This window comes from Lutzomyia longipalpis, chromosome 4 (genome assembly GCF_024334085.1).
Source record: "Lutzomyia longipalpis isolate SR_M1_2022 chromosome 4, ASM2433408v1".
In the NCBI taxonomy this organism is placed as follows: Eukaryota; Metazoa; Arthropoda; class Insecta; order Diptera; family Psychodidae; genus Lutzomyia; species Lutzomyia longipalpis.
Window position 1 is genome coordinate 18,371,502 of NC_074710.1, and position 26,809 is coordinate 18,398,310.

Sequence of the window (26,809 nt, forward strand, 5' to 3'; positions counted from 1 at the left end):
GATTATTAAAATCAATTAATTTCAATTAAATTTTACTAGAAATATATTGCTTGAAGCACGAAAAATCCTCATTTTTCATCATGATCATTTTTTCTAAAGACTCCTCAACTTATTTGGGGTCAATTCTGATAAAAATATTTTCTTTTCTAACTTAAAAATTATTGATTTTGACAGTTAATGTTCTTAAATCGTTCTATAAAAGACAAACAAAAAAGTTGTTCCAGAAAATAGTCAGAAAGATCCTTAAAAAACTTTGAAAAATACACGATTAAAGTAATAAATAAAATGTCCAGGTTTTATAAGATTTTTCCCAGGATACCAAAAATCTTTATAACTGACGAATATTAAGAAAAGATTTTTATCAGAATTATTTTTTCTTTAATTTTTAGGAATTTTCCTTTTCTTTAGAAAATTCATACTGAATTGTTTTTAATTATTTTTCTTGTCAAACTTTCATCAAAATTATAAAGAAGAAAAACTAAAAGAAGGAAGAATTCTTTTTTTTTGTTAGTTCAGGATGCGTCAGACTGTTACCAAAAATCCAGTCTGACAACTTACCAACCCTCTGATACATTGATCGTCTTTTAGCTTGTCTTTTTGCTTTCTTTTTTAGCAGCGTCCAATATATTTGGCAGAATATTAATAATTAACAAGAAAAAAAAAGAAGAAATTTAAAAGGAGAAAACTCACCTCAGTTTCTTCATCGAGTACCTCTTCCTCAACGACATCAGCTTTGAATTCCAAGAGGAGATCCTTGATGGGTTTACTATCGAGATTCCCACTGATGAATGGTAAATTGAGGAGGGTGTCTGTTGTAGGGCGATTCTGGGGATCCTTAACGAGGGCACGTGCTAGGAAATCATTGAATTCCTTTGACCACTTTGACGGTTGATCGAGTTTTGGGGGGTCACTTTTTTGAATTTTTAGCAAAACCCGCATTGGGGACATTTCGGAATTTGGCGGTTCCATTTGGGCAAATTCAATGAGTGTTATCCCCAATGACCAGATGTCCACTTTAAAGTCATACGGATTCTCCCGGAAAGTTTCACAAAGTACCAATTCCGGTGCCATCCAATATGGAGTCCCAATGAACGTATCATGCTTCTGCAGGGTATGCTTATTTTTTGCCGAAACCCCAAAATCAGCCACTTTCACCCCACCATCCATTGTTAGCAGGACATTCCCTGCCTTCAGATCACGATGAATTATTTTATTTTTATGCAGAAAATTCAGTCCAGCCGTCATGTGTTTACACACATAGGCAATCTGGGGCTCAGTTAGGGGCTTCTCCAGCTCAACCATGATACTATCAAGTGCCCCACCGTCACAATACTCAATTAGCATCCACAATTTATCATCCAATGAGAAAGCTTCATACAGTTCAACTATATTTTGATGCTTAATCTCCGAAAGGATATCAATCTCAACCATATGATCACTTATATTCTCCTCATCTTCCAACGTACACATCTTAGCAGCTGCCAAGCGTCCCGTCTCCTTATGCTGCGCCTTGTAGACCTTCCCAAAAGCCCCATCTCCGAGTTCACCAATCATTTCCCAGAAATCCGTTGGATCCGTCTCCATGCGAATATTATTGTAAAGACGCTTCTTTTTCGCCTCTCCACCACCAAGGTGGAAGACCTTCTTCAAATTATTTAGAAAAGACATTTTCTCTCTTTTCTCTCAGATTTGTCTTTTCTTTTGCCCCAAGAAAAATTTCTTCCTCTTTCTCTTTCTCTACTTATTATCACAATTGCGATATGCCACGATTTATTAATTACTCTTCAACCAACTCTGTGCTCTACTCTTCTGTTTTGCATCTATGGCGGCCACATTAATGGGTCACAGGTTGTCGTATTGATTGTCTCACACATTCGTAATTACATGAATGATTAAAGAGTCGCCGTAGAGACTGAGAATTTGCCATACGGAGCATCCTTTTCAGTTTGTTTTTTTTTTATTTATACAAAGTTAAAAAAAAATCGATTTGCCTCACACAATAGCAATGATGATGGGGGCATCTAGAAGAACATAGAAAACGAAAGGATAATTTAATTATGGATGTTCCACGGAAACGCATGCAGGGGGTTACAGGGTTGTTCTTGAAATATGCACGTTGGAGTTTTTGTTTTGTTTTTAATTTTAAAAGAAACATACATTGTGATCTCATCAAATTTTTTTCTTGTGTGTGAAACATGAATTGAGATGTTTCAAAGACATTTTGGGGGCGCTTTATTCCTTCATCAGGTCCAAAATAAATTGTTAGGTATCATAAGAAAATTTAGAAGAGAATTATAAATTGAATAAAAATCTGTAATATTTATTATACTATTTCTTTTTATAATTAACTTTGATTTTTTGTATTGTTAAATTTGAATTTAAAATTAAATTTATTCGTTTTAGCGATTGTTCTAAGAACGAAGAAAAAGTTAGAAAAAAAAAAACTTTTATAAATATGATTCTAAATCTATATTCTCAAAACATAATTTTTGTATTAATCATGAGAGAAATTGAATTGTTTCAGAAACGTTTCGACGTTGTTTTATTCTTTCATCAGGTCTAAAATAAAATGTAGTCATAAGCAAATTTAATCTTATAAATTAAAAGAAATATCTGTGATCTTCATTTGACTTTTTTTTTTACTTTTTGTTTCATGAAATATAAAATAAGAATAATGGAATAGAAAAATTAATTCATTTGTTTTGTTATTTAATTTTCACTCTCAAAACATTGTTATTGTGAAACATGAAACAAATTAGATTGTTTCAGATACTTTTCGAAGATACTTTATCATTTCATCAGCTCTAGCAATTCTATTCACGTTTTCTCTGCCACAAGAAAATTGGAGAACATTACAAATTAAATGTAAAATCTGTGAAAAAAAAAGAACTTAAAGAATCATTTCTAAGTTGATTGATTCTCAATTTACATTCTCAAAACATTATTATAAATTGTATGAAACATGAAAGAAACAAAATGATTTGTTTCAACGACTTCTTGGGAAGTGTTTTATCCTTTCATCAGGTCCATAATTCAAAGGAATTAACAAAAATGACAAAAACTGTGAAAAGCGTCATAAATTGAAAGAAAATTCCTACAACGTAAAACTTTCTTTCATTTTGTCGGTTTACAATCAAAATGTGATCATCTCTATAAAAAAAAGACACGAAAAGACTCTCGCATGATGGAAAAAATTTCCTTCTAAAGATAAAATAATTCCAATGTGGTGTTGGGGGCTTTTTTTTCTTCTTTAACTTCTTTGATAAGATACCAAAAGACGGGGAAATCATTGAAAGTTTATACGTATGTATATGTACATTATCACGATGACATTCCATTGAAAAGTCTCGCTGAAAAAAATCAATTAACACTCTTTTGCTATTTGTACAAACAAATACATACTCAAATCAATTTGTGACAGAGTATTTGTGTTTAATTCGAAGAAAAACAGAGACTTCTTCATACTGTCTTCAGTGTTGTGAAGCTCCTCCACCAATGAGAAATTCTTCTTCGGAGAGAAACATTATGGAAATTTATGAGATAAAGAATGAAATAGTTAAATAATCTAATCATTTTCTTCCTTTTATTATTTTTCTTCCTCTACATTGCATGGATGCATATTGAAGCATTTGGCACGAGTGCTCTTGTGTCTGATATTAAAATTTTATATCAAAGGTGGGACATTTTAATAGCTTCGTCTATATTTTATTCTTTTCTTCTCTCTCTTCTTAAGGCTATTAGTTGACTTGGCATTGATTCAGCAAAAGTTTTTTTGTGTGAAAGTACAAGAAGAACAGCTTAACAATGCGAAAAAAATCATAATTTAGCAACAAAAGTCTGGAGGTTTAATGAGACACCTCCAGTGCAAATTGAAGATTTCTCATAAAGTCTTAATGCAAAGAAAACCTTGAAATGAATTTTTCTAAATTAAATTAATAATTACTATGTAAGATGTATGTGCTAAAGAAGTTTGAATGTCGATTTTTGAATGTTCTTCCTACATTAGATTTTGATGAATAAAAATATTCATATAGAGAATGATCTTGACATCAGCTAAAATATATTAAAAATTTAATCAAATGTGTTCTAAAAAATATATTTTTATCATTTTAATAGCTTCTTTAAGGACTTTCGATCTAATCGATCAAATAGAACCGACAAAATTACCATTTTCTGATGAAAATAAAGGTAAAAAAAAATATTTTCACAACTCGTTTCTTCAATGATCTGTTTTTCATTCTAACATCAATCTGATGATTCATAAATTTGATTCACCTCTGATATAAGAATCTATGACTATCTCTTTTGATAAAACTATTTTACTTTGTAGATAAGAAGGTTTGATAATGCATAAAAAAAGAAATGAAATATTCCGAAGAATTCAAAGAAACTTGAGTCATGTCTTTTATTAAATTAAACTATAAAATTAATTAAACTACTTATAAAATTAATAACGATGAAATAAATATTTTTAAATGACCTATTTTTTATCAAATAAATAAATTTGAGTAATAATTTATTATGAAAATTACTTTTATGAAATATTTTTAATGAAATAAGAAATGAAGAGTTAATTAACATTGAAACATTGTTGCCAACTGAATAATTCTCATTTCTCTACGCATGCTGTAAAAAAATTGTCATGTAATTTTTGTTTGACATTATCCCGTCTGACCTAAATCGTGTAATTCGTGTAATTCTTGCAAGTAATTGCTTTTACAAAATTAATATTTTTGTCTTCATCAGAGAAGAATTTTTAAAAAAAAAATATTAGGCTTTAATAATTACTAGTTTGAAGTCTAGATTCTAATTTATCAATCTATCCATTTAATTTATAAATATCTACTTTTTTTTAGTATTCCTCAGCATTTAATTATTGTAAGAAGAACTCGTTTCTCTATATTACAGAATAGTTATGCTAAAATTATTTTCCTTATATTTTTCTAGTGCATCAAAGTGCTATTAATATAATTAGTACATTACTAGTAACCTAATGGTCCAGCTGGGTAATTTTTACGTCATACCAATATTTCTTACATGTCCTGTAAAAAATAATTTACAAGTATGTATTATATGGATATCGCTTCGATTTAGTTTCATTTAACAAGAAAAAATGTATAATGGGACAGTCAGCTGCTGTAATGTATGTATTTACTAATTCGCTTTAAAATGCCCGAAAGGACAGCCGGGTAATGTTTCCCTTTTACGTATGTAATTAATTGTGAGACTGAGCGTAAAAAAATCAATCTCCACATATTTTTTTTATTAAATGAATCAAATGTCAATAATGAAGGGATCTTTCATCGTGATTTCTTTAACTTTTCTTCTTCTTCTCTTTCTTCTAGAAAGCACTACAACATCGCATGCAATTTAGTGAGATCACAGCCTTGGGGTGTTGTCTCTTCCTATTTTCCATATCTATTTTTTTACTCCACTTTCTTCTTTAATAATTTAGTCTTTTCCATACAATTTTACATAATGTTTTGATAAAAGAAAAATCAATGAAATGTATTAGTGTGTAGTAAATAGAGTGCTCTAACTCATAGTATAGATAAATAAGTTATGCAACAGAAGAGGAATTGGAATTCGATCGATTGTGGTATTTGCTAATTATTACACCTCCTCTACATACTGCATGATGGACTTTCAATGTGGATGGATGGCATAAGTCATTTATTGGTCATCAGGTGCAATGCAATATACATATGAAACAGACTACCTATATATGTGTATTAGTTGGTGTAATTTAATATGTGCAATTTTATTGTATAATTAAGATGGACAGAGATGGAATAAACAGAAAAAAAAAGAAAACACAACAAGAAAGACACGAAGAGTCGAAAAAAAAAAATAAAGCAAAAATCAGACATTGTAAAGTAATAACGGACTTGTGGTGAAGTCTTTGGGGGTCATCATCTACTAAATCTATACGCGGAATGGTCCGTCAAGTGGAACAACTACATATACAACACGTAGAATCTCGCGCCTTCTCTCTCTCTCTCCTTCATGTGGTAAGATCCGTCATTGCAGAGGATTCACTGCACTTTGTGCGCACATTTTTTATTATTATTTACTTTGCTTTCCATCAGACAGTTCTTTTCTTCACATCTTTTGCTTATTTTTTTCATTCATTCAACCTTCTTTCTCTTCTCTTTACCTTCTTTTATCCACACAATCTTTTTGCCTTTTCATTCCAATAATTGAAAAGCATAATATGCACGGATTGTGAGCCCGAGAAAAGGCAATGGATGGAAAAACATTAAAAAAAATACATAGGTATGTAGGTATATAGGAAAAAAAAGTAAATCAAAATTTAGAAGAAATTAACTTTTTAACATTATAAAAATAAAATACTGCATACACTACTCTCTAAAAATTCCTCAAGAGAACTGAATATTTGATTTCTTTTTCTAAATAAAAAAAATGTTCATTTTCAATGAAAAAAAAAATTTTTTTAATATAATTTCTCATCAGCTTTCATCAAAATCAGACAAGTGGTTTTCTGTTGTAACTATGCACAAATGCACAGTGGTCCAATTTAATATTAAACCAAATTTAAAATATTTATTCTAATAATTTGGATTTTCTGTAATTGTTTTCTTTTATCAAAATCGTCTAAATCGGATTAAGAAGAAAATAAAACAAAACCTGAAAAAAAAACAATTCTTATGTTTTTTACACGATTTTATTTTTACTGTGAAAAGTACGTTAAGCGTAAAAATACCTATCTTTTTCCCGATTTTAGCAATAATCTGTCTATCTAAATCGGTTAACTATCCATCGGAATACTAGAGATAATTAAAAGCATCAGGGGCTTGTCAGAAATCTATTCAAGATTATTTGAATTAAAAAAATAATAAATTTAGGCACGTTCGGAATTTTTTATTCTTTAACTAACTTTGAAGTTTATTTCCATTTGATTTGACGTTTGTTTTCACATCTAACGTTTTTTTTTCTTACGTTAACTAATTAACCAAACGACAAATTCTCAAAATGAAAGCTCCACTAAAATAGTTGATTGAAACAATCCTCATTTTACAATTTATTTTTTTCTGGTAACTTTTTGATGGTAGTGTACAAATTACAACACTCTTAACTATGTATGTATTTATTGGTATATTCTTGATTCATTGATCATAACAAATTTCCATATAACGACTGATTTATTTTTTCACACCTTTCACTAAATAATTTACGCATAAAAGAGTAAGAAAATGTAATCAAATTCTTAGCTAAAATGCCTTGAAGTATTTGTCAGAGATCTATTTTGTATTTATATTAAAAGATTGTCTCACTTATTGCATCAGACAAACGATAAGTAAACGAGGAAGGAGTATCCATTAGACAAATTGCGATGATTTAACAATAAGTAAAACATCATTCTTGGAAAACAAAATATTTTGTATCTCAGAAAAGAAAAAGAGGGGCAGACACAATAAGAATTTTGCGATAAGGAAAAGTCACGGAGCCAGAGTTTTTTTCTTTCTTTTGCAAAATATAGCACGATGGTGCTGTCGACAAGGAGAATCCACCTTCATGATTGATAAGAACGTTAGATAATGTAGTATTGTACGTACACACAGACCGAAATTGCCGTAATAGTTACGAATATTTATTAATTTATTGACTTTTCTATCAATTTCTTTTGCATTGATAAAATAATCTTTTCTTATAAGATAAAAGGAATATTTATATTCAAAGCATTTTTTTACAAGATGGTGATGAATTCATCGAAAAGCCAGAAAACACAGCTAAAATCGAAATCGTTTGAGAAAAAAAATTCTTACAAGTATAGAATTAGAATTTATTTCTGAAATAATTCATCTTTTTGACTAAATATTAATAATTTAGTTAAGAAGATTTCTATCGCTCTTCTTCGGCCTAAATCAATTTGAGTCTAATACGTGTTTATCAAAAGACTTACAAGAAGGTGTTTGAGCTTTGAAATTTCCGATAGGATTTGTCCGAGAAATTTTTTTTTCCATAGTTAAGATAAGAAATTCTAATTAGATTTGTTTCCATTTTATAAGCTTACAAAAGTCACAAATATGAGGAAGTTTTGTATTTTTGGGACTTTCCACGAGCAAACAACAAGCAAAACACCAAAGCAAATTAGTGTCCAATTAGCAAAAGACAAGTCTTTTTTGGTCATTTGTCTCTTTCACTCATAATATAGGCATTCTGGGGCAATTATGCTAAAGCATGTAAATTAATGTCTTCTATGTTAAATAAAATTGTTTCATTTTATTTTATGAAAAATATGAAATTTTCAACTTTTTTCTTTCTTCCTTTACATTTAAGATTATATTTATTTCAACTGCTTATGAACATATTAGCCAAGACGCATCTTTGTGCTATAAAATCTAATTTGAAAGAATTTCAAAAGGAAACTTCTTATATTCCCATTTTGTATTTTTGAAGTCAATTTCCCATTCAATTTTTTTTAAACATAATTATACCAAATATATTCGTGCTATAAAATTAACCTTTTTAACCAAAAATAAATTAATTAGGACATTTTAAAATCACTATAATATTCGAAAACAATGCTTTTATCTTCTGTAAATGCTTGTAGTAGTGGATCCCGAAAATTAAGCATTTTATAGATATTGGAGGATAACTTTTGGCAAAGACAAAATTTTATACTATAAAAGAAAATTTAGAAAAATTACTGATTTTAAGGGAAAACTCTTTTTTATCACTTTTGATTCTCCGATTATAAATGAATCATTGCAAAAAGATAGATCTAAATATTTCATGGTTTATATCTAGGGTGCCATAAAATATTATTTTATAGCAAAAGCAAAAATCGACAAGGGCTCTTCCCTGATGTAAAAGATATAAAGAAATTAAACTAAATTCTTGAGAATCATGACTATTACATAAATAAATAAAAAAAAAAGAGAAAGAAAACAAAAAAACAAGTCAATTAAAAATATGTATATAATCCAATTGAACCAATTCTTTGCTTTTATGCCAAATAGGCGTAAGCACACGCGCCTTTTTGTGCTAACCGAGAGACGAGAGCGATATAATAATAATTAGTTCATTTTTACAAGAAGTATGTAGTATAGTTGGTTTTAAACACCTAAAGCATAATTGTTGGTGTGTTGCGAGATGTAATGAAAATAAAAAAAAAAAGTAAATCATACAGAGGGAAAGAGACGGAGAGAGATTTATCACAAACATCACAGCGCATGAAACTCGATTTTTGTAAGGCGCATGCATATGAGATTAAGTTAGTTTTTCACAACAGGCAGGCAGGCAAGTCAGTAAAGTTTATTAAGGAATGTCGTTGCCTATTTTATTTACTTACTGACTATTGCTGATTACATGGAGAGTTTTTCTTATTCATTGCAAAAATTAAAAACATTTTTCCGTACAAGTGAGTGAATGATAATTCACGACAACAACGACATGGCGTCTTAACCGAAAAAATATTGAATCATCGCTGTGTTATTTAACAATTAAGCTTGTCTTTTGTCTCTTCTGCACCTCTTCTCCTTCCCTCGTGTGACTACCGGCAATTTATGGAGTCACGACATCTCTGCGCCCAAGTCCTCACAGAGAGCAAAACTCTCCTCAAGCACAGGTGGATGGAAGATGATCGCGAGACATGAGACGTGTGCGCGCGGATTTTTCAATCTCTAAACGCGGCATTTACAAGTAGATTTTTGTGAATTACCTCCTCTATGCGAACTCATAGCATTACAAACAGGTTGAATTGCGCACATACCTCGTGCAAAAGACTCCCAAACATCACTCTCAGGTGCGCTCAGCCCCCCATTCCACCTCTTTATTCATACATCAATCTCCTCACAGCATACAAAATGATTCATGCGGCAGCGCAAGTCATCGATGCTGTTGTTTGGGGTAACACACAGGAATTTCTAGTTCAAAATTAGGTATTAAAGTTGTATACTAAATATGGAAAAGACATCCGCTTTAATTAAAAAAAATCGAGTATTTTTATTGTTTTTTTAAGTTAAAAGAAGGTATTAAATTAATTTTTACTTGTTAACCCCTTAGGGGCTATTAAAACCGGCTTAATTTTTTTTAAAGTAAGAATTAGGTTAAATTTCCATACAAATTGCCATAGAAGACATATTGCCTGTGTAATGTTCCCTGGGACCATCTACAAAACAAATATCGCGTTGGAAAAGCTTAATGTTTCAATGTTGTTTCATGTGGTTCCAAAAATACTGATATGAAACAAGAAATCAGTGAAACAATAATAAAAGGAGCATCTTGGAATTTTCAGCGACGTTTTTGATGTACATATTTCAAACCAAAATCATGGTTGTCAATAAACCGAAACGTCGCTGTTAAGGGCTAAAACGTTTATTTTATTGACTGAATTCGCAAAATAAAATTCCCATTAAAAAATTGTTTCATTCGTAATAAAAAATTGTAATAAATCACTCTTTGTTAATAAACTGATGAATTCTGCATAAGGTTTACATTATTGAAGAGATTGACTACAAAAGGAGTTTATTCATTTTTATCTACTCTTGGGAAATTATTTAAAAGCAAATCAAGAAAACCAAACTTTCCAAACACTTTCTAGGATCAACTGGAAAATATTCTTAGAAGGATTAACCTAAATATTAACTAGCCACGCCCACAAAGTAACTCTTTTTTTTCATTATAAGATTTCAATTGGAAGAAACTTCATTTGGAAGCTTTAAAGTGCCTAGTAGAGTGTCTAAACACTCTAAAATTTAAGTTTTTTTTTGTTTAGAAGTCAAAAAGAAATACTAAGAAACTATTTATAGAAAAAAAAGATAATCTTTTGAAAGAAACATCAACTGTTCAATAGACCGGTGGAGTTCTGGTTCCTCTAGCTCAATCCAATTTGACTGTTAAAATTACATGAAGCATATGCTTCAAAGACTGATTTATCTATTACATCATGAAATAAACATTGTAATTCACTAAAGCTCCAATAAGACATCTAATTTACTCGAATTCTGAATAGAAAATAAAGGAAATGACTTAAAATAGGGGCGTGGCTTTCAGCAATTTTTGCGTAAATCTTCTTAAAAGTTTTCCAAATATTTTTTAAATGAAAAAATAAAAATTTAAAGGCTTTTTTTTAAATTTATTTTGACCATCCAAAGTTTTTTTTTTTAAACAATTTTGAACATTTTTTTTTTCTACAAATTCTATGTGAAAATGGAAAAATGAATAAACTCCTTTTTCATTCATTTTCTTTGAGAAATGAAGCAACGGGAGTACGGCAAAGTGCGTGAGGCTTCTTATTCTACTCATCCCATCGTCTTTCATTCATCAAATCGCACAAGAGCGTTAAATAAGAGTGCAATTTATGTGCCATCAAGCGGGTACATCCGCCCTCACGAGTTCTGCCTGCTCATTGCTTGGTGGGTGGGTTCTTTTGGGGCTCAGAGGAAGGTCCTTGAGGTTCCAAAAAACTCTGTCTTCCCATGAAACACAGCACGAATAGACAGGGAGCTTCTTGGGTCACGTCACTGCGGTGGCACAGCGAACTGGGTGCGACCGTGTGTTGGTCAAATTCTTGGAAGGAAAACCTGTTTCTTCGTCTAAGAATTCACTTGTTTTCCATCCACTTGCGCGCACATTGCTCAACTTCCCGCAATACCTTCTTTTCTCTCTGTTGCTGTTTTACAAGCTTTCTGGGGGCCCCTCTCCGTCCAGGAAAGGGCAGAAGAAGAAGAACTTTCTTCAAGGAACTTCCTCCTCACGGAGAATTTTATGTGAAATCATCTTTTTTGGATTTTTAGGGGAGGGAGGGAGAGGGAATTGAGATCAGGGCAATTTTCAAACCATTGGCTTTGGCAAAAATTTCCCATCAAAATTCAACCATTCGTCACGCACATTTAATGCTGCTTAATTTCGTAAAAAAAGTGCCTTCTCTTGCACATAACTTATTGATGTGATAAGCAGAATAAATAATGTTTTGAGAGTGAAAAAATTCCTCAACTATTGGCAATAAAATTGGATTTTTCTGTGTCGTTTCAACGTCAAAAGGTTTGTTGGAGTTAAAAGCACCAACTTACATGGATTTTACGTAATCAGCATTTTTCACGGTTTTCCACGAAATTCTCCAGAAATTCCGCACTTTTCCTCCCTCCGTGGGTTCACGAACTATCACCCGGAGCTGCCACAGGTACTTCCGGACACACAGAAGGGGCAACAAGAGACACGAAAAGTATTCCCGGAGCACTCGCGTGACCTCCAACGGAAAGCAAAAAGGCACGTGAAGAGTTTCCTTTTGTGTGAAAATAAGTGTAAAAAATTGAGAATTTCACAAGGATTCGGCACTTGATTGTCGTTATGCACACCCGTGGCCCCAAATCACATCACGGGGGGCGCACCCAAATGGCAAGGAAGAGGCGCAGCGAAGATGAAGAAAAAGTCCACGGAGTTTGGTGTCAAAACAGAGCCATTTTTCTTTTCTCAGCACGGCGTTCACCTTTTTTTTTCTTCTACCTCTAATTTCTTCCCATAGCGCCCCAATGGGAGCAACACAAATTCCACCTAAAGCAGGACAAACACCCACAATTTCAACCAACACTTTTCACTTAATTCCAAAACGTGAATTATTGCGGAAAATCAAAGAGTTTTTTCTTTGCAAAATCTCCTCAACTTTTTTCTGACACAACCACAACCCACAAAAAACATACCTTCCACACAGATTCCACATACAAATCGGCTCATCTTCGTGAGGCATTCGGCGGTGTTTCGTCTTCTTGACCCGCTTCGCGGTGATTCTTCGCGGTTTTACATGTAGAAACGCTTGAAGAAATTTTCTACGCGGTCAGATGTATAAAATGTAATTTATTATTTTCTTGATTTTATATAAAAATTACTTATTTTATCAACCCTTTCATGTCCATTGGGTTACACGTAGACTACGTATATTCAAGCGTATAAAAAATCTTGAGCATTCAACAAAGACTCTAGATTTTTCATTAGTTTTCAAGAAAAACTATTTCAAGTGGGAAAGAAAATTGGAAAAATTACCTGAAAGAAATGTACAAAAAGAAACGTTCGAAAAACAATTTGTATTCTGTGTAATTGTAACTCTAAACCAACCAAAGCAGCCTTGGGGCTATTAGCTGTGTATTTTTCAAATAATGTAAAAATACTTATTTAAAATGAATAAAAATGAAATGAAATCAAAATTATTGCAAGAAAAAAAAGTTACGTCAAACGTAAGAAAAAATCATCAAATAAAAAAAAACTCTAATTTTGTAAAAATATACGTCAAACGTAAAGAAACAAACGCTTATCATAAAAATAAATTATTTGTAAGTTAACAAAAAAGTTTAACGTAAGAAAAGAAAAGCTAATTTAATTTTAAAAAAGGAATTACAGACAAAAAAATTAAAACGTTACGTTATGTTAAGCCAATTGTTAAAATAGAATATAAAAATGCTAAATTGTATTAGATAAATTGACAAAACTATATAAATGTAGTTTTTTGATCGGAGACAGTCAATTTAAAATGACTAAAATGACACAAGAAACAAGAAAACCTTTCTCAAAAACGTAAAAAATCCATGATTCCTGGAAAATTAGGAAAACAGCAAAAAGCACAAAATGATTTATCTTAATATATAAAGCTGAAAAGTCTGTCTGTCTGTGGCACATGAACTCCTCCGAAACGGCTGGGCCGATCTTGAAGAAATTTGGTATGGGGGTAGAGGGGGTCAATACGAGTTGCAAGCGCTATATGGGATTCCGCCCCCTCCCCCCCTTTATAGCGCCCCCACAGAAAAATTGATTTTTTCCCATTTTCTACCTGCTGAAGGGTCAGATAACGGGATTTTTTTATTTTTAGAATTTTTCGGGGTACCGTATTATCATCCCCCCTACTAATATACGCCCCCCTTTTATAGCTTAAAATGGAGTTTGCTCACACGTGATTGGGGGCTCGGGTTGACTAGTAAAAAAAAATAATCTACGAATATCGTAAAAGAAATATTAGAAGTCTATGGAATAAATCGAATCGTCGTTAGTAAATTTCGAAATATTATTGTATATTAATTGCGCCTCCATTCCTTCCTATTTGTGAATTTGTTCATTTAATTCCTAAAAGACAAATAACATTTAATTTAATATAATGTTTATTGTATCTTTCTTCTTTGTACAAGAATTTTAATAAAATTAGAAAATGATTTTCATGGATTTTCATGTAATAAAAGGAATAAAAGTAACAATAAAAGACCCTAATGACGTATATTAAATTACGCGTAGAATATTGTCCAACCACGTTAGCCATATTTTTCCGGTAAATAAAGTAAAATTTCGTGCAGTTTGTTGTTGTGCAAAACAAACTTTTTGGCTTTAATCACAGCAGGAATTGTCCTAAATCATGTCGAAGGGTGCAAAAAAGGGTGAAAAGGTCACAAAGGAGGAGGAGGTGAGTGAATTTAGAGGCTTCTTTAGGGGGAAATGCGGAGAATTCGAGTATTTTGGGGACACGTCATGTCCACGCCAATGTTTTCATTGCGAATTTCTCACATTTTTGCAGGTTGTTAAAATAAACAAATGGGATGGATCAGCGGTGAAGCATGCAATTGATGACTCCGTCAAGACTGCCCTGCTGGAGAAGAATTGCGAGGAGCACTTTGGGCTGGTTGATGGGCGATTGTTCATCTGCAGCTTAGCCGTCATTGTGGCTCTCGTGGCACTGGGGTGGGATCACAAGTACCCCTTTCCGCAGTCAAAGCCCGTCCTCATCATCTGCGTGGCATCGTACTTTGTCCTCATGGGCATCCTCACGCTCTACACGACCTTCTACGAGAAGGGCATCTTCGCCGTGGCCGTGCAGAAGGACGGGAAGGGGACGAAAGTGTGGCAGGCCAGCAGTGAGATGAAGAAATACGACGACAAGTACTGCCTGAGTCTCACCGTGAAGGATTCCCGTGGTGTCCGGGAGGCATCTATCGTGAAATCCTGCGCAAATTACATCGACACCAATGGTGTGGTGCTCAATGATCTCGTTGCCAATGAGCTGACACGCCTCTACAATTCCCTAAATGCTGAGAAAAAGGACAAATAAGATGTCCCACAATCAACAAAATAGATATTTTTCCTTCATTTCCAAATTCCTTTCTCAAAACACACTGAAAAGAAAAACAAATAATAAACGATTTGAAGAAAACTTTCAATCTCAAAAAGCTTAAGGATTTTATATGACTGCACGTGCAGAGCTTCCTCCCGCGCTCCTGGCTGGTTTGATTTATGAATTTATTTATCTTTCACACGGAGAAACATTATCTATTTTTAATGGATTCCGTCACAGATCGCCGAGAGATCTCCGGGCGCGCTACTCCCACACTCGCTAAAAGAGAGCTAACTGTATTACATAACGATCCTCTGTGGTGTCTCCCAGATTGACTGCACAAGCTGGGCTGGCTGGCTGGCTAGCATACCCTGTGTGTGGGGAAAATCCCAAAGATCAGGCACTTTACTGCTGCTGCTGCGTCTCTCCTATTTGAATGAGAAGATTTTAGCGCGTAGAGGCAAAGCCGTTGTCTGCAACAACAAATGTCGTATCCCAAAAAATAAGATTAACTGTTTCAATTAGAGAAATTAGGAAGAAAATGGGATTTAATAGGTAAAAAATTAGGAAAATCTCAACAATTGAATGGTAGGAATTTAAAATTAAATAAATAAATAAATCGGATAAATTATTTTGGAATAAGTCAGTTCGGTTAGTTCGGTCAGCTAATTTCAAATGAAAAGTATTTGCCAAGGGGCAGATAAATCCATTTTAGCTGTGATTTATTCTTCAAGGTACACTACAAGTCTCAGAATCGGGCTTAAACATAGGATAAGCACGAATTAGGGTCCGGTCTTATGTTTGAAGAAAACGCCTTTCATGTCGATTTCGTTTTAAGCATAACCTCATTTTTCATTAAGAAGCTTTTATCTATTTTTTATGATTTTTTTTAATTCGGTTAATCATTAATGAGCGAAATTGACAAGTCCGTTTAATCAAAAATTAGAGATAACTTTGGCCAAAAAACTGCAAATTACCTTCAATTTATGAAAAAAAAACGTTCTTTAGATTGTTTCTTTCAGCACATTTATTCAACATAACCAAAGTTTTCACAAGAAGCTTGTTTTTTGAATTTTCAACGGTAAAATGGAAGACGTATAACTTTTTTTTCAATGTTTTTCATCTCTTTAAGTTTTCTTGGACCATCTTCCACGCAGAACTTCCGGCAAAAGCTGATGAGTAAACTTTCCGTAGGATGTATTTGGGCGTTAGGGGATCACAGAACTTGTTACACCTGAAGAAATTCGTGTAAAATGACCTCTAAAAACGTCTCTTGAATATCAAATCTTCTTCTTAAAAGCTGAAAAGTTTGTATGTTTGTAGTTTGTTTGTTTGTGGCACATGAACTCCTCCGAAACGACTGGGCCGATCTTGATGAAATTTGGTATGGGGGTAGAGGGGGTCAATACGAGTTGCAAGCGCTATATGGGATTCCGCCCCAACCCCCCTTTATAGCGCCCCCGCAGAAAAATTGATTTTTCCCATTTTCTACCTGCTGAAGGGTCAGATAACGGGATTTTTTTATTTTTAGAATTTTTCAGGGTACCGTATTATTCATCCCTCCTATACGCCACCCCTTTTATAGCTTAAAATGGAGTTTGCTGACACGTGATTGGGGGCTCGGGTTGACTAGTAAATAAATAAAAAGAAATCCCAACAAACATTTTATTTGGCTTAAAAGACTAAAAGTTCTAAAAAGGTGTTATAATGGTGTAACACAGAACTTTTTGTCTTATAAGGGGATTATTTAGGCTATATATTCTACTAGAATTTTGCTCTTATAAGCCATGATTGTAGTTCTCTATAGGACTTCGATATGAGTCATTTGTTCTCAGGAAAATAATTCCAATAGTCTCTTCTTATAAAAGCCTACAGCCTATCCATATAGGATCAATCATCTACAAGAAAATAAGTTTCATAATGGGGTATTATAAGTTAAAAATTCTCAAAAGAAAGCTTATAGCATTCAATAAGAATTTTATAGAACTGCTTATAAGATTTTTATGAAACCTCTTTCTCCCTTAATGAAAAATTATTATTAAAGTTATATTTTCATTGCTAAATATAAATTATTTTTTGAGATCTAATCGATCTAATATGCGCAACAATACATCATCTAGTTGATTTTTCAAAGAAAAAAAAAAGAAAATATTTTTTCTCGTATTTAATTAGCATTGACATATCGCCTGTACCATGCAAAAGTATGGTAGCTCAGAAAGGCAATATTTCACATGAAAAAGTAAATTTATCACGTACATACAATACTTTCTGAAGGGAGATGCGAAATTTTGTTAGAGCATTTCTGAGAAGCTAACTAGATCGTTATAAGAATTCAATTCTCAGAAGGTTCTTAAGAGCTCTTATAATGTTCTACGAGTATAAAAGTGTACCAAATATCCCGTATACTTCGGTAGAAATAAATTCTGAGGAGTTTTGTTAAATACGAAATTCACACATTTGCCTGGCAAGATATGTGTGTATTCTTAACTCTTTCAGATATGTTCCCGGAATGCAGAGGAAGTTATCCAAGACATATGTTCATCAATTATACATATAAAATAATCATATAATATAATCACAAAATAATTTGATATATAAATACGAAATACCAAAAAAAAAATTCAAAATAATATAAAATTAAAAAAATAATAATTAAAATTATTTTTTTTTTAATTTTACAATTTTTTTTCGTAAGTTCTATAATCTTCTTATAAGCAGTGCTATAAGTTTCTCATAGTATATTATAAGACGCACTAATAAGCAATCAAAATTTCTTATAATATTTTTCATAGACAGTTATAACACTGTTATAGGATAATCCTAGAGAACTCTTGTAGGCCCTTATTAGTGCGCCAGATTGTCTCATAATGGTCTGAGAGACATATATGAGCTATCTACAAGCGTTCTCTAGGATATTCATGGTTTTATAAATTTTACTTGAAGTATTCAATGAGAATACTATAGAACTTATTTTGTTCGTTGGGATGTAAAATGCTCACAAAGTCGCGCAATTTTTTGTCATTTCTTTTAGTTCAATAAAATAGTTAATTTATCGAATTCCTTTTCATTTTTTTTATTATAACTGTGATTATTAAAAAAAATTAACGATGTTTTTTTTTTGAAAATTTAAGGTTATGCTAAACAGCATTGAGCGGCCATTTTTTTTAGTAAAATTCTATTTTAGGTAAGTAACTAACTAACTACTGAAAGTTCAATCGCTCTCTCATAGCGCTTCTCTTCAGCTCCCACGTGCCCTCGCCATCACATTGGCTAGACAGATGGGGATTTGCGTCAATTGCTTGATGAGGGACATTAGCGAAAGATGCAGTGTTTCCATTAGAAAGATCTTTGGCCGCGTCCCAACAGACTCCGCGCACTATTTTAGCAGCAAAATTGAAAGTTTGATGTTTTCTATTGCTTGGGCTTAAGCTGAGAGATTTCGGTGTGGATTGACTTGGAAGATTTTCCAGAATTTCCCACGCACAGTTTGCACATCGTAACTCTCACTCTGCTCAATGGGTAGACAGCTCATTATTAGTGTCCGGAAGAAAGTTTAGCTCCATCATCTTTTCTCCTACACACAAATACTTTGCAAAATTCTATCCGCAATATGCAGAATATTTTTGTGAAATTCTCAAAAGTCTCACAGAGAGCGTCATAAAATTTCTAATTTTTCCAAGGATAAACCAATAAAAATGTCTGGGGGTGTGGTGCGATGAAAAGAGAAAATTCCAAGAAGTGCATTTTGCAAAATTTTCTCTACGCAAAATGCTCAAATAGAAGCATAAAAGCTTCGCAAGTTTTATGATCGCGTCGTGGCAATAAAATTGTTAAATTCAGAAGAAGTAGCTTTTAGAAAATCTTAACATAATTAATTTCCAATCTAATATTTTTGATCATTTTAAAAAAAGAATAGGAATTAATTGTTTATTAGGAAATTATTCTGTTTGATCTACAATGGAGGAATCTGTGTATGAGAGTGGGGCAAAAAAAGCCACATTTGAATTTATGAAAATTACTGTTTCTCAGCGCGATAATGCAAAATTATCTAGATATGCGTTAACCCTTTCGCGTTTTTTGGATCATACGTAGACCTATATGTGAAATGTTTTATTTTTACAAATTATTTTTGAATTTAATTATTTTTCCAAGTTACAAATGCATCAAATTCACACCAAATTGGTCAAACAAGACGCTCTAATTGAGATAAGTCCTCTGAAAGCATCTAGAAATAAATATTGTGATAAAAAGAGCTAATGTTTTAATGTTTCACGTGTTCACGAAGAAGTTAATATTATAAAAAACAAACAAAATTGTAAATTAATTAAAATATTCTACAAAGCTAGAAATGCCTTGAATTTACGTAAGAAGCCAAAGGAATACGTATTGATAAGAAAATTGCCTGAGGGGACCTGCAGAAGGAGATATCGTGATACAAAGACCCAGTGTTTCTATTATGTTTCATGCGATCGAAAAAGGTTTCCTTTTCAAAAATATTTTGCAGTTTTATAATGAATGTTTCACTCTTTCGAGTTCATTTGTTTGGATTATACGTTAACGTTCACGTTTTTTGGGTCATACGCTGACCCAAACGTGAAACATTTTATTTTTTCAATTATTTATGAATGTAATTGTTTTTCCATGTTACAAATGCATCAGATTCACGCATAAGGGGCCAAAGAAGACGTTCTGAAAGAGAAAAGTCCTCTAAAAAAATTCATAGAATAAAAATCGCGATAAAAGAGCGCATGTTTCAATGTTTTTATGTTTCACGTTGGACGTTAAAGGGTTAGTTTAAACTTGACACATTGTTTTCTCTTAAATTCAAGGTAATTCAATCTTTTTCCAAATTGAAAGTGCATTAATTCAACACAGAAAAGACCAAGGAAGACATTTTTAATAAGAAACGTCCCCTGAGAGCTTCTACAGATTAAAAATCTTGATAAAAATCCCTACGTTTCAATGTTTCATGAGGTCGTTAAAAGGTTAATTAATTAATAAAGTTTTAAGAGAAAAAAAGTCAAATTACGGAAAAATGATTTTGGGATCTTTTAGGAAAATTCCGCCAGAGCTTTTGCTCTCATCCAAGGAAATAATTAAGCTCATTTAATCACGAATAACTCTTCTTTAACCCTGTGAAAGATCATGGCAAACTCCTCATGTGTGATTGTGAGTTTTCTTTGATAAAATAAAAGGTTTTTGTCGGCGTGGGTTCAACACTGCTAATATGCAGCCAAATAACCCACCGAAGCGTGCAATGAAAAATATGCAATTTGGCTGCAAATGCAAAGCAATTAAAGGCTTTTCAAACACGTGTTTGTGAAATATTCACCTCTCTGTGCATTCAACAAGACTCTTTTACATCACTTTCTCACTGCAAATGTTTTTTTCCTCGCTCTCTGAAAAATATTTTCATGACCTATAGGTATATGGGAGTGTATATAGCTTTGCGTAGAAGAAAAAAGAAATCACGTCCATATATAATTTTTTTTCAATCAAAAGTCGCGCGAAGCGAGTTAGAGGAGGAAAAAAAAAAGAAAAATCCGCACACACCCTCGCAGAGTTTTTCCTGCATCATTCACGAGAGAGAGAGCTTCGTGTGATTAGATTAGCAATGCCGAGAGGCGCGATGTTGGTGCGTCTTCGGTCTGGCGAGCAACGCATTTTGTAATAATTTTCTCAGCAGAACCAACTCGACTGGTTGACTGTGCAGACGTCGTTCAGAGTCGGGTAGTTTTGTCTCCGAGAGACCTTTTGCAAGACGATTAAAAAATTTAAATTATTTTCTCAAAGTGTTTTGCGCGGGAAGTTTATCAAGAGAGAATAAAAAGTTCTTAAGACGGAAATTCTCTTTTGCCGTAAAGTGTAAAATCGCGCGAAATTTAAAAAAAATCGTGATTTTTGTGAGCGTTAAATAAATTTTCTTTTTTGCGTGCGTCTTGAGGAAAACTGCGAATTGAGATTTCCAGGAAAAAGGGGGGCACGCAGGCAGAAAAAGAAGAGAAGAAGAGTGTGTGGTTTATAAATAAAAAAAAAGATAGAAAAGAAGAAAAATTCAAATAAACTGGCAGCAATGCGTGGAAGATCCCGGAGCCAGAGTCTCAGTGAGACGAGCAGCTGTAGCTCCACAACAACAAGCGATTTGAGCCACAAATTGTCCTCAGCTGCCCGCATAAGTGACGATGTGGAATCAGATACGGAGACAAGTGAGGCAGCATCGGCCAAAGTCAATGGGAAGCTAAATCAGCGCACTGAAACCGCCTCCACGGGCACAACGGCATCATCCAGTGAGGATTCAGATCCCGTCGAATCGGACTTCAGTGAAGCCGATGCGGAAGAAATCGAGGAGGAAGATGCCGCGGAAACTGAAGAGGAGGCTGAGGAGGAAGATGCCGAAGAGGTTGAATACACATTGGATCATTTTCAAATGATTAAAACAATCGGTGAGTTTTTAACGATTAAAATTAACTCCTAATTGATTTTTTTTAAAATCCTTTTGATGATTTTTTTTCAACTGATTAATTGTCTTTCAAATTTTTTTCAAAGCCCCTCCTCCACGTATTTTTAGCTATATAAGACAGTCAAATGATTATGTTTTTCCGCAAAATTTGCTAACGATTCGTGCCAAGATTATATGCTGAAAGAGACAAGAATATATTGCCAAAAAAATTCTGAAAAAACTTATATAGTGTAAAGTTGGGTCATTTTTAACCTTTGACTTCCTGGAAGTCATTTTGAGAATTTTTCCAAAAAAGGAGGATCGTAAATTACCATAAATTTTGACAAGCAATGCCCTCAATTTTTGCCATAGTGCCTATGGTGGTGATTTTCAAAAGCTTGGGGCTTTTTTGGGAAGAATCTTTTGGTCAGAAAAATATTCTTCTCAGTCAGGAGAAGGTTTCATTTGTGCAGGAAAATTGGCAAATGATATTTTAATCGTAAGTCATGATCGTTTCTCCTTTATTGATTTAGTGAATAAATAAATAAAAAATAATGTTAGGAAATGATTCTTAAACATCAGAAAAGAAAACAAACAAATGTTAAAAAAGAAATGTCAATTTTAGATAGGAAATGTCAAACACTAGAAAATAAATGTCAAATAGTAGCATAAACAGGAAACGATTGAATAAGAATATGGAACGTCTAAAAAGGAAATTCAAAGAAGTAACATCGAACGACAATGCAAAGGGATGTCAAGCGAATGAATAAACGTCAAATATCAGAGAAAAGTATGTTAGACGTTAGAACGAGAATATCAAAAGAAACGTTAAACGTCAGATTAATTTGAAAGCTTTAGAAAATACATCAATCGTTAGAAATTGTTAAAAATTAATAAAAAGTGTTAAAAGTTAATATTTCAGTAATGTAAATCATTAACTAAGGCATGTCAAATGTTAAATTAAACGTCAAACGATGGAATAAGAATACGAAATGCCAGAAAAGGGACTTGAAACGTTATAATAAATATCTAACATTAAAGAAAACAATTGTAAATTGAACCAAAGGTACCTTAAACGTTAGAACAAACATTTCGGTCCGTAAGGCAAATAGACGTCAAACGATGAAATAAACGTCAAATGATACAGAAAAGTACGATTAACGTTATTACACAAACACCAAAACGAACATTAGACGTCAGAATGTATGTGAATCCTTAGAAAATAAACGTCAATCGTTAGAAAAGAAATATCAAATGTTGATCTATTTTAAATGCAACGGTCGTTAATGCAGTTTAATGTTCGTTATTTTCCACGTTTTTCTTCTCTTAAAATCATTCATTTTCACTACTTGTAAGTCTTAGTTTTCTTTAACCCTTTATTGCATTTAATTCTTGACTAAAATCTTTAAAAAAAAATTGGTAATATTGAGGCCAAAATTTGAGTTTAAATTCCACAATAAAACGGTATCAAAATTCTTTGAGTGTGTTGCAAAATTATTCTTCTCAACTTTCTCGCTATAAATATTTCAGCACAAACGTGCTTTTTGGCTTCTGAAATTGAACGTGCGATGTTCTATGGAGGGTGTGTGCAGAAGTTGAGACCACAGAGAAGAAAAAATCACAAATTGAGATTGACTCATCGTATTTTAGAATGCGTACGATTGTCGGACAGTTTTATACTGCAGACTCCTACCCAAATATTTATTCCAAAATCCGCATGTTTATTAATTTAAATTATAGAGAGAACGTGAGATTGAATAAAGAGGAAGAACAACAACAACAAGAAGATGGGTACTCAAAGCAATTTTATGGAATCCTCTTGTGGTGAGGCATAGGTCAGTGAATGATGATATTTTTCTCACTAACTCAAACAGAAGAAAATTCGGCATTTCCGCGTTATTTATCCGGCATTTTCTGGAAACTTTTTTTTTTGGGAGTTTTCTTCGTGGTTAGAAAGAAAGGAAAAGTGTTTGCGTTTGAAAGGAAGATTTTGTGTTGTGTGCTAAACAACCTAAATAGGTCTCTGGCTCGTTATGATTTAAGACTATACCGTCAAGTGAAAATGATGGACGATGGCAAGCATAAATTTTCTCTTTCTTCCTACGAGAAAAAAAAATTAAGAGAAGCTTCTTCGCTCCTATCCATATATTTACGACCAAAGCCTTTTTTTCTCAATGAAACTGCCGTGCGATGATGAAGAACCATCGCAAAAATTAGGTCGTCTCCGTAGCGTCTTCACGCGGAAATTACTATGTACCTGCTATGTACATACATATGTAGTTATGTAGTCTGAGCAATAAAATAAGACCTCTGTCACTTTGCTCAATTTAAACTCAATTTATGGGGCTTTAATTGAGTCAATGGAAATCCATTTGAATATCTTCCAATTCATGCACTTCTAACATTTCATACTAATTTACAATCATACGTAAATATAAATACTTCATCCCACTCGAAGGAATTAATATTTTATCTTCAGTTTAAATTCATAATTTTCCTTTAACCGAAATAAATTAGAAAGATTCTTACGCAAAATAGAAAAAAAATAGTTCTGAAATTTCAAGAATTAATTTAATTTCAAGTTTCAATTTCAATTTTATTTTCTTCTCTTCTATTTTTTCTTGAATGTATAAATTTTTGCAGGGTTGTGTATAATTATTTTGCATAATAAATAAGTTTATCGTGAAAGAGAACGCAGAAAATACCAACATTTTCTCAGAAATGTTTTCAAACTTTGAAAGGTAAATGAAAAATATTTTTCTTTTCCACTGCGTTGTTGCTCATTTCAATGGTTTTTTGTAAGAAATGAAGAGAATTTCATTACAATTGAGGACTTTATGTAGTTTGGGGCGTGGGAGAGAAGAAATAAATTAAAATTCTCGCCAGAAGAATGTTCTTACAGCAAATTCGCTGAACTTTATCAATCAAAAATACTTGGTATGCCACGATTGTGGTATACCAACTAAATATATGATAGAAGAATTTGTTTATATCCTTTTTTTGCTTATATTATCCTTTTTAATTACAACATAATTTCGGAGATTTTCGTCACTTTCATCAGGTACAGGTTACTGAGGAAAGATTAAAAGCATTTTCAATTGACATTTTTTTGACAGATGTTCCTTTTTTGACAGTGACATTAATAATGACGTTTTTTCTACACCATATTCTTCCTTACATTTAAAGAGATGATTTTTATACAAAAAAAAATAGAATAAAGTTATTTATTTGTGAAAAATAAAAGTAATTTGTGTAAAAAACTTTAGATTTATAGTAAGTATTTTAAAGTGAAGCTTCCAATTGCTTTAAATTCGCAAACAGCGCCCTCATTTATCGCAAACACTTGTGGTGGTAAATCCTAGAAGTTCGGCATTTTATAGCAATTGATGGCAGACATTTTGATTAATTATTTACTCAAATCAAATTTTTGTGCTAAATCTCGCCCATTTTGAAAGTTCCATTTCCAATGTCAAGGTATTTTTATTTGGCGTAAAGAATGGTCACAACACCCCTTTTTAACAAATTCCGTTTTTTTTTATTGACCAATAAAACGCAAAAAGGACGTCTCGGTTGTCAACAACTTTTTAAAGTAAATAAATTCGTCACGAATTTTTATTAACGATTGACAATTTTTTTCCTCTACGGTGAACCTGTTGCATGTAAGTTTAGCTTCTTGTGGGTGATGGCGGGAAAGAAAATCCCAGATGTATGAAGCGGACGAGGGGGTGGGATGAATATTTTTGGTTTAGTCCTCCGCACGCACAAGAAGAAATCTTTTTCTAGTTGGATTATTCCATTCAAATGGTGGGAATCAAAAGAGTTCATCTTGTGTGCGAATATTTTTTTTCTTCCTCTCCCTCCTTGACTGGCACAAGATGAAAATCACCTGGTGTAGTCTGTAAAATATCCAATAATAAACCCATCGTACATCAACTCTGAATATCTCTTTGTATCGGTGGATGAGACCGCGCGCTTCAACATCATGAGGATTCCTCTTGAAGCTCTCTCATCTCTTCAATTCGCAACTTTCTATTAATAATTCTGCTTCATATACAGATGAAATCTCACATGTGACAATTTCCCGGCATAAACATCATCTTACGGGTTGATGAAGACAAATTGACTACGTCCCTACAATACAAATTGTGCTCTGGGGGTCATTGGAAAAATTATCCTCTATTTGTATTAACCCTTTAGCGTCCATTGGGTCATACGTTGACTTTATGTGAAACATTACAACCTAAGATACGATTAGAATAATTTTGAATTGAAACTTTCATTAACAAGATCACATGAAAGACTTTTAATTCAAGAATCCTACATCAGCCGAATAAATAACGTGATGAAAAGTCCAAATGTTTCAATGTTGTTTCACACAGTCGCAAAGAAGTTAATTTTAGATTTTCTGCTTTCTTAAGCTTTTCGCATCTGCTTGAAACATACAAACATTGAAACATTCGGTTAATTCAATGTATTTTTTTGTAATTTCTAACTTGAAAAAAACAATTAACCCCTTAGCGTCCAATGTGAAACATAAAAACATTGAAACGATTTACATCACGATTTTTATTCTATGAATGCTCCCAGAGAACATTTTTGGGGCAAAAGGTATTCTTTGACTTCTTTTGCCTGAATTATATGTATTTCTAACTAGGAAAAAATAATTGGATTCATAAAAAATTGTGAAAATAAAATGTTTCATGTTTGGGTCAACATATGACCCAAAAAACGCGAAAGGGTTAATGTTTCAGATTTGGGTCAGCGTATAACTCAATGGATATGAAAGAATTAAAAAAAACGCCAGCTATTGAAAATCCTATGCTTAAACTTATCAGCCTGTCAGAAGCTTCTTTTGAAACACAAATTCTTCTTCTTATTCATTTCATTTCATTTCATCCTTATTTACTTCTGGGTGTGATTTGAATTAAAATGATTTTCTCAGAAGACATCTTGTATAAAAGTTTAATGCATTCCTTACTTTAAAAAATAATTTAATTTATTTATATTTGAGAAAATAGAATGTTTCACACATGTTTCATACCACAATGAACGCTAAAGGGTTAACGTTCTATGTTAAATCAGTGCCTCGTTGCAAAAATGATTCAAACAGAAGCTTAGTAAAACCTCTAATGCTGTTTTCTTATTTATTCAAAAGAACTATTCTATATTTGTCTAAATGATTAAAGCTTAAATGTTTCTTATTCTTCATTGCGTAAAGACATTTTACTTGGCCTAAGAGAGGAGTTGCGTCAATAAATGTTGTGCAGAGAAAAACGGATGGAAGTTGTTGATGTCCTGTTATTTTCCCAATTCGATTT

The 26,809-nt window shown here is 32.7% G+C and overlaps 3 protein-coding genes across 4 annotated transcripts in view; 2 read left to right on the forward strand and 1 right to left on the reverse strand.

Moving 5' to 3' along the window:
• The window catches only part of LOC129795390 (STE20-like serine/threonine-protein kinase), a 30,038-nt gene extending 17,374 nt beyond the window's left edge, over nucleotides 1-12,664 (reverse strand). The window contains exons 1-3 of one of the 2 annotated variants that reach the window (XM_055836626.1): nucleotides 12,324-12,663; nucleotides 12,039-12,250; nucleotides 691-2,021 (exon numbers count right to left, since the gene is read on the reverse strand). In XM_055836626.1, coding sequence (XP_055692601.1) covers nucleotides 691-1,668 — 978 coding nt within the window. In that variant the 5' untranslated portion in view covers nucleotides 1,669-2,021; nucleotides 12,039-12,250; nucleotides 12,324-12,663. Of the gene's footprint in view, nucleotides 1-690; nucleotides 2,022-12,038; nucleotides 12,251-12,323 lie in introns of both variants that reach the window. The other variant, XM_055836625.1, reaches the window with a different exon arrangement.
• Nucleotides 12,665-14,256: 1,592 nt separating this feature from the next.
• Nucleotides 14,257-15,167, forward strand: LOC129795418 (signal peptidase complex subunit 2). The gene is made up of 2 exons (XM_055836659.1): nucleotides 14,257-14,407; nucleotides 14,519-15,167. Exons 1-2 carry the CDS (start codon nucleotides 14,360-14,362, stop codon nucleotides 15,047-15,049), a joined length of 579 nt encoding a protein of 192 aa, XP_055692634.1. The 5' UTR covers nucleotides 14,257-14,359; the 3' UTR covers nucleotides 15,050-15,167.
• A 5,327-nt stretch (nucleotides 15,168-20,494) lies between these two features.
• Nucleotides 20,495-26,809, forward strand: part of LOC129795406 (cAMP-dependent protein kinase catalytic subunit 3) — a 28,353-nt gene continuing 22,038 nt past the window's right edge. Inside the window, exon 1 of the mRNA XM_055836646.1 lies at nucleotides 20,495-21,495. Coding sequence (XP_055692621.1) covers nucleotides 21,126-21,495 — 370 coding nt within the window. The 5' untranslated portion in view covers nucleotides 20,495-21,125. The remainder of the gene's footprint in view (nucleotides 21,496-26,809) is intronic.

Excerpts from the sequence above, each read along its gene's own strand:
- LOC129795418 (XM_055836659.1), top strand. The coding sequence starts at position 14,360 with ATGTCGAAGGGTGCAAAAAAGGGTGAAAAGGTCACAAAGGAGGAGGAG. Across the intron at positions 14,408-14,518 it reads AGGTCACAAAGGAGGAGGAG|GTTGTTAAAATAAACAAATG; the intron begins GTGAGTGAATTT and ends ACATTTTTGCAG.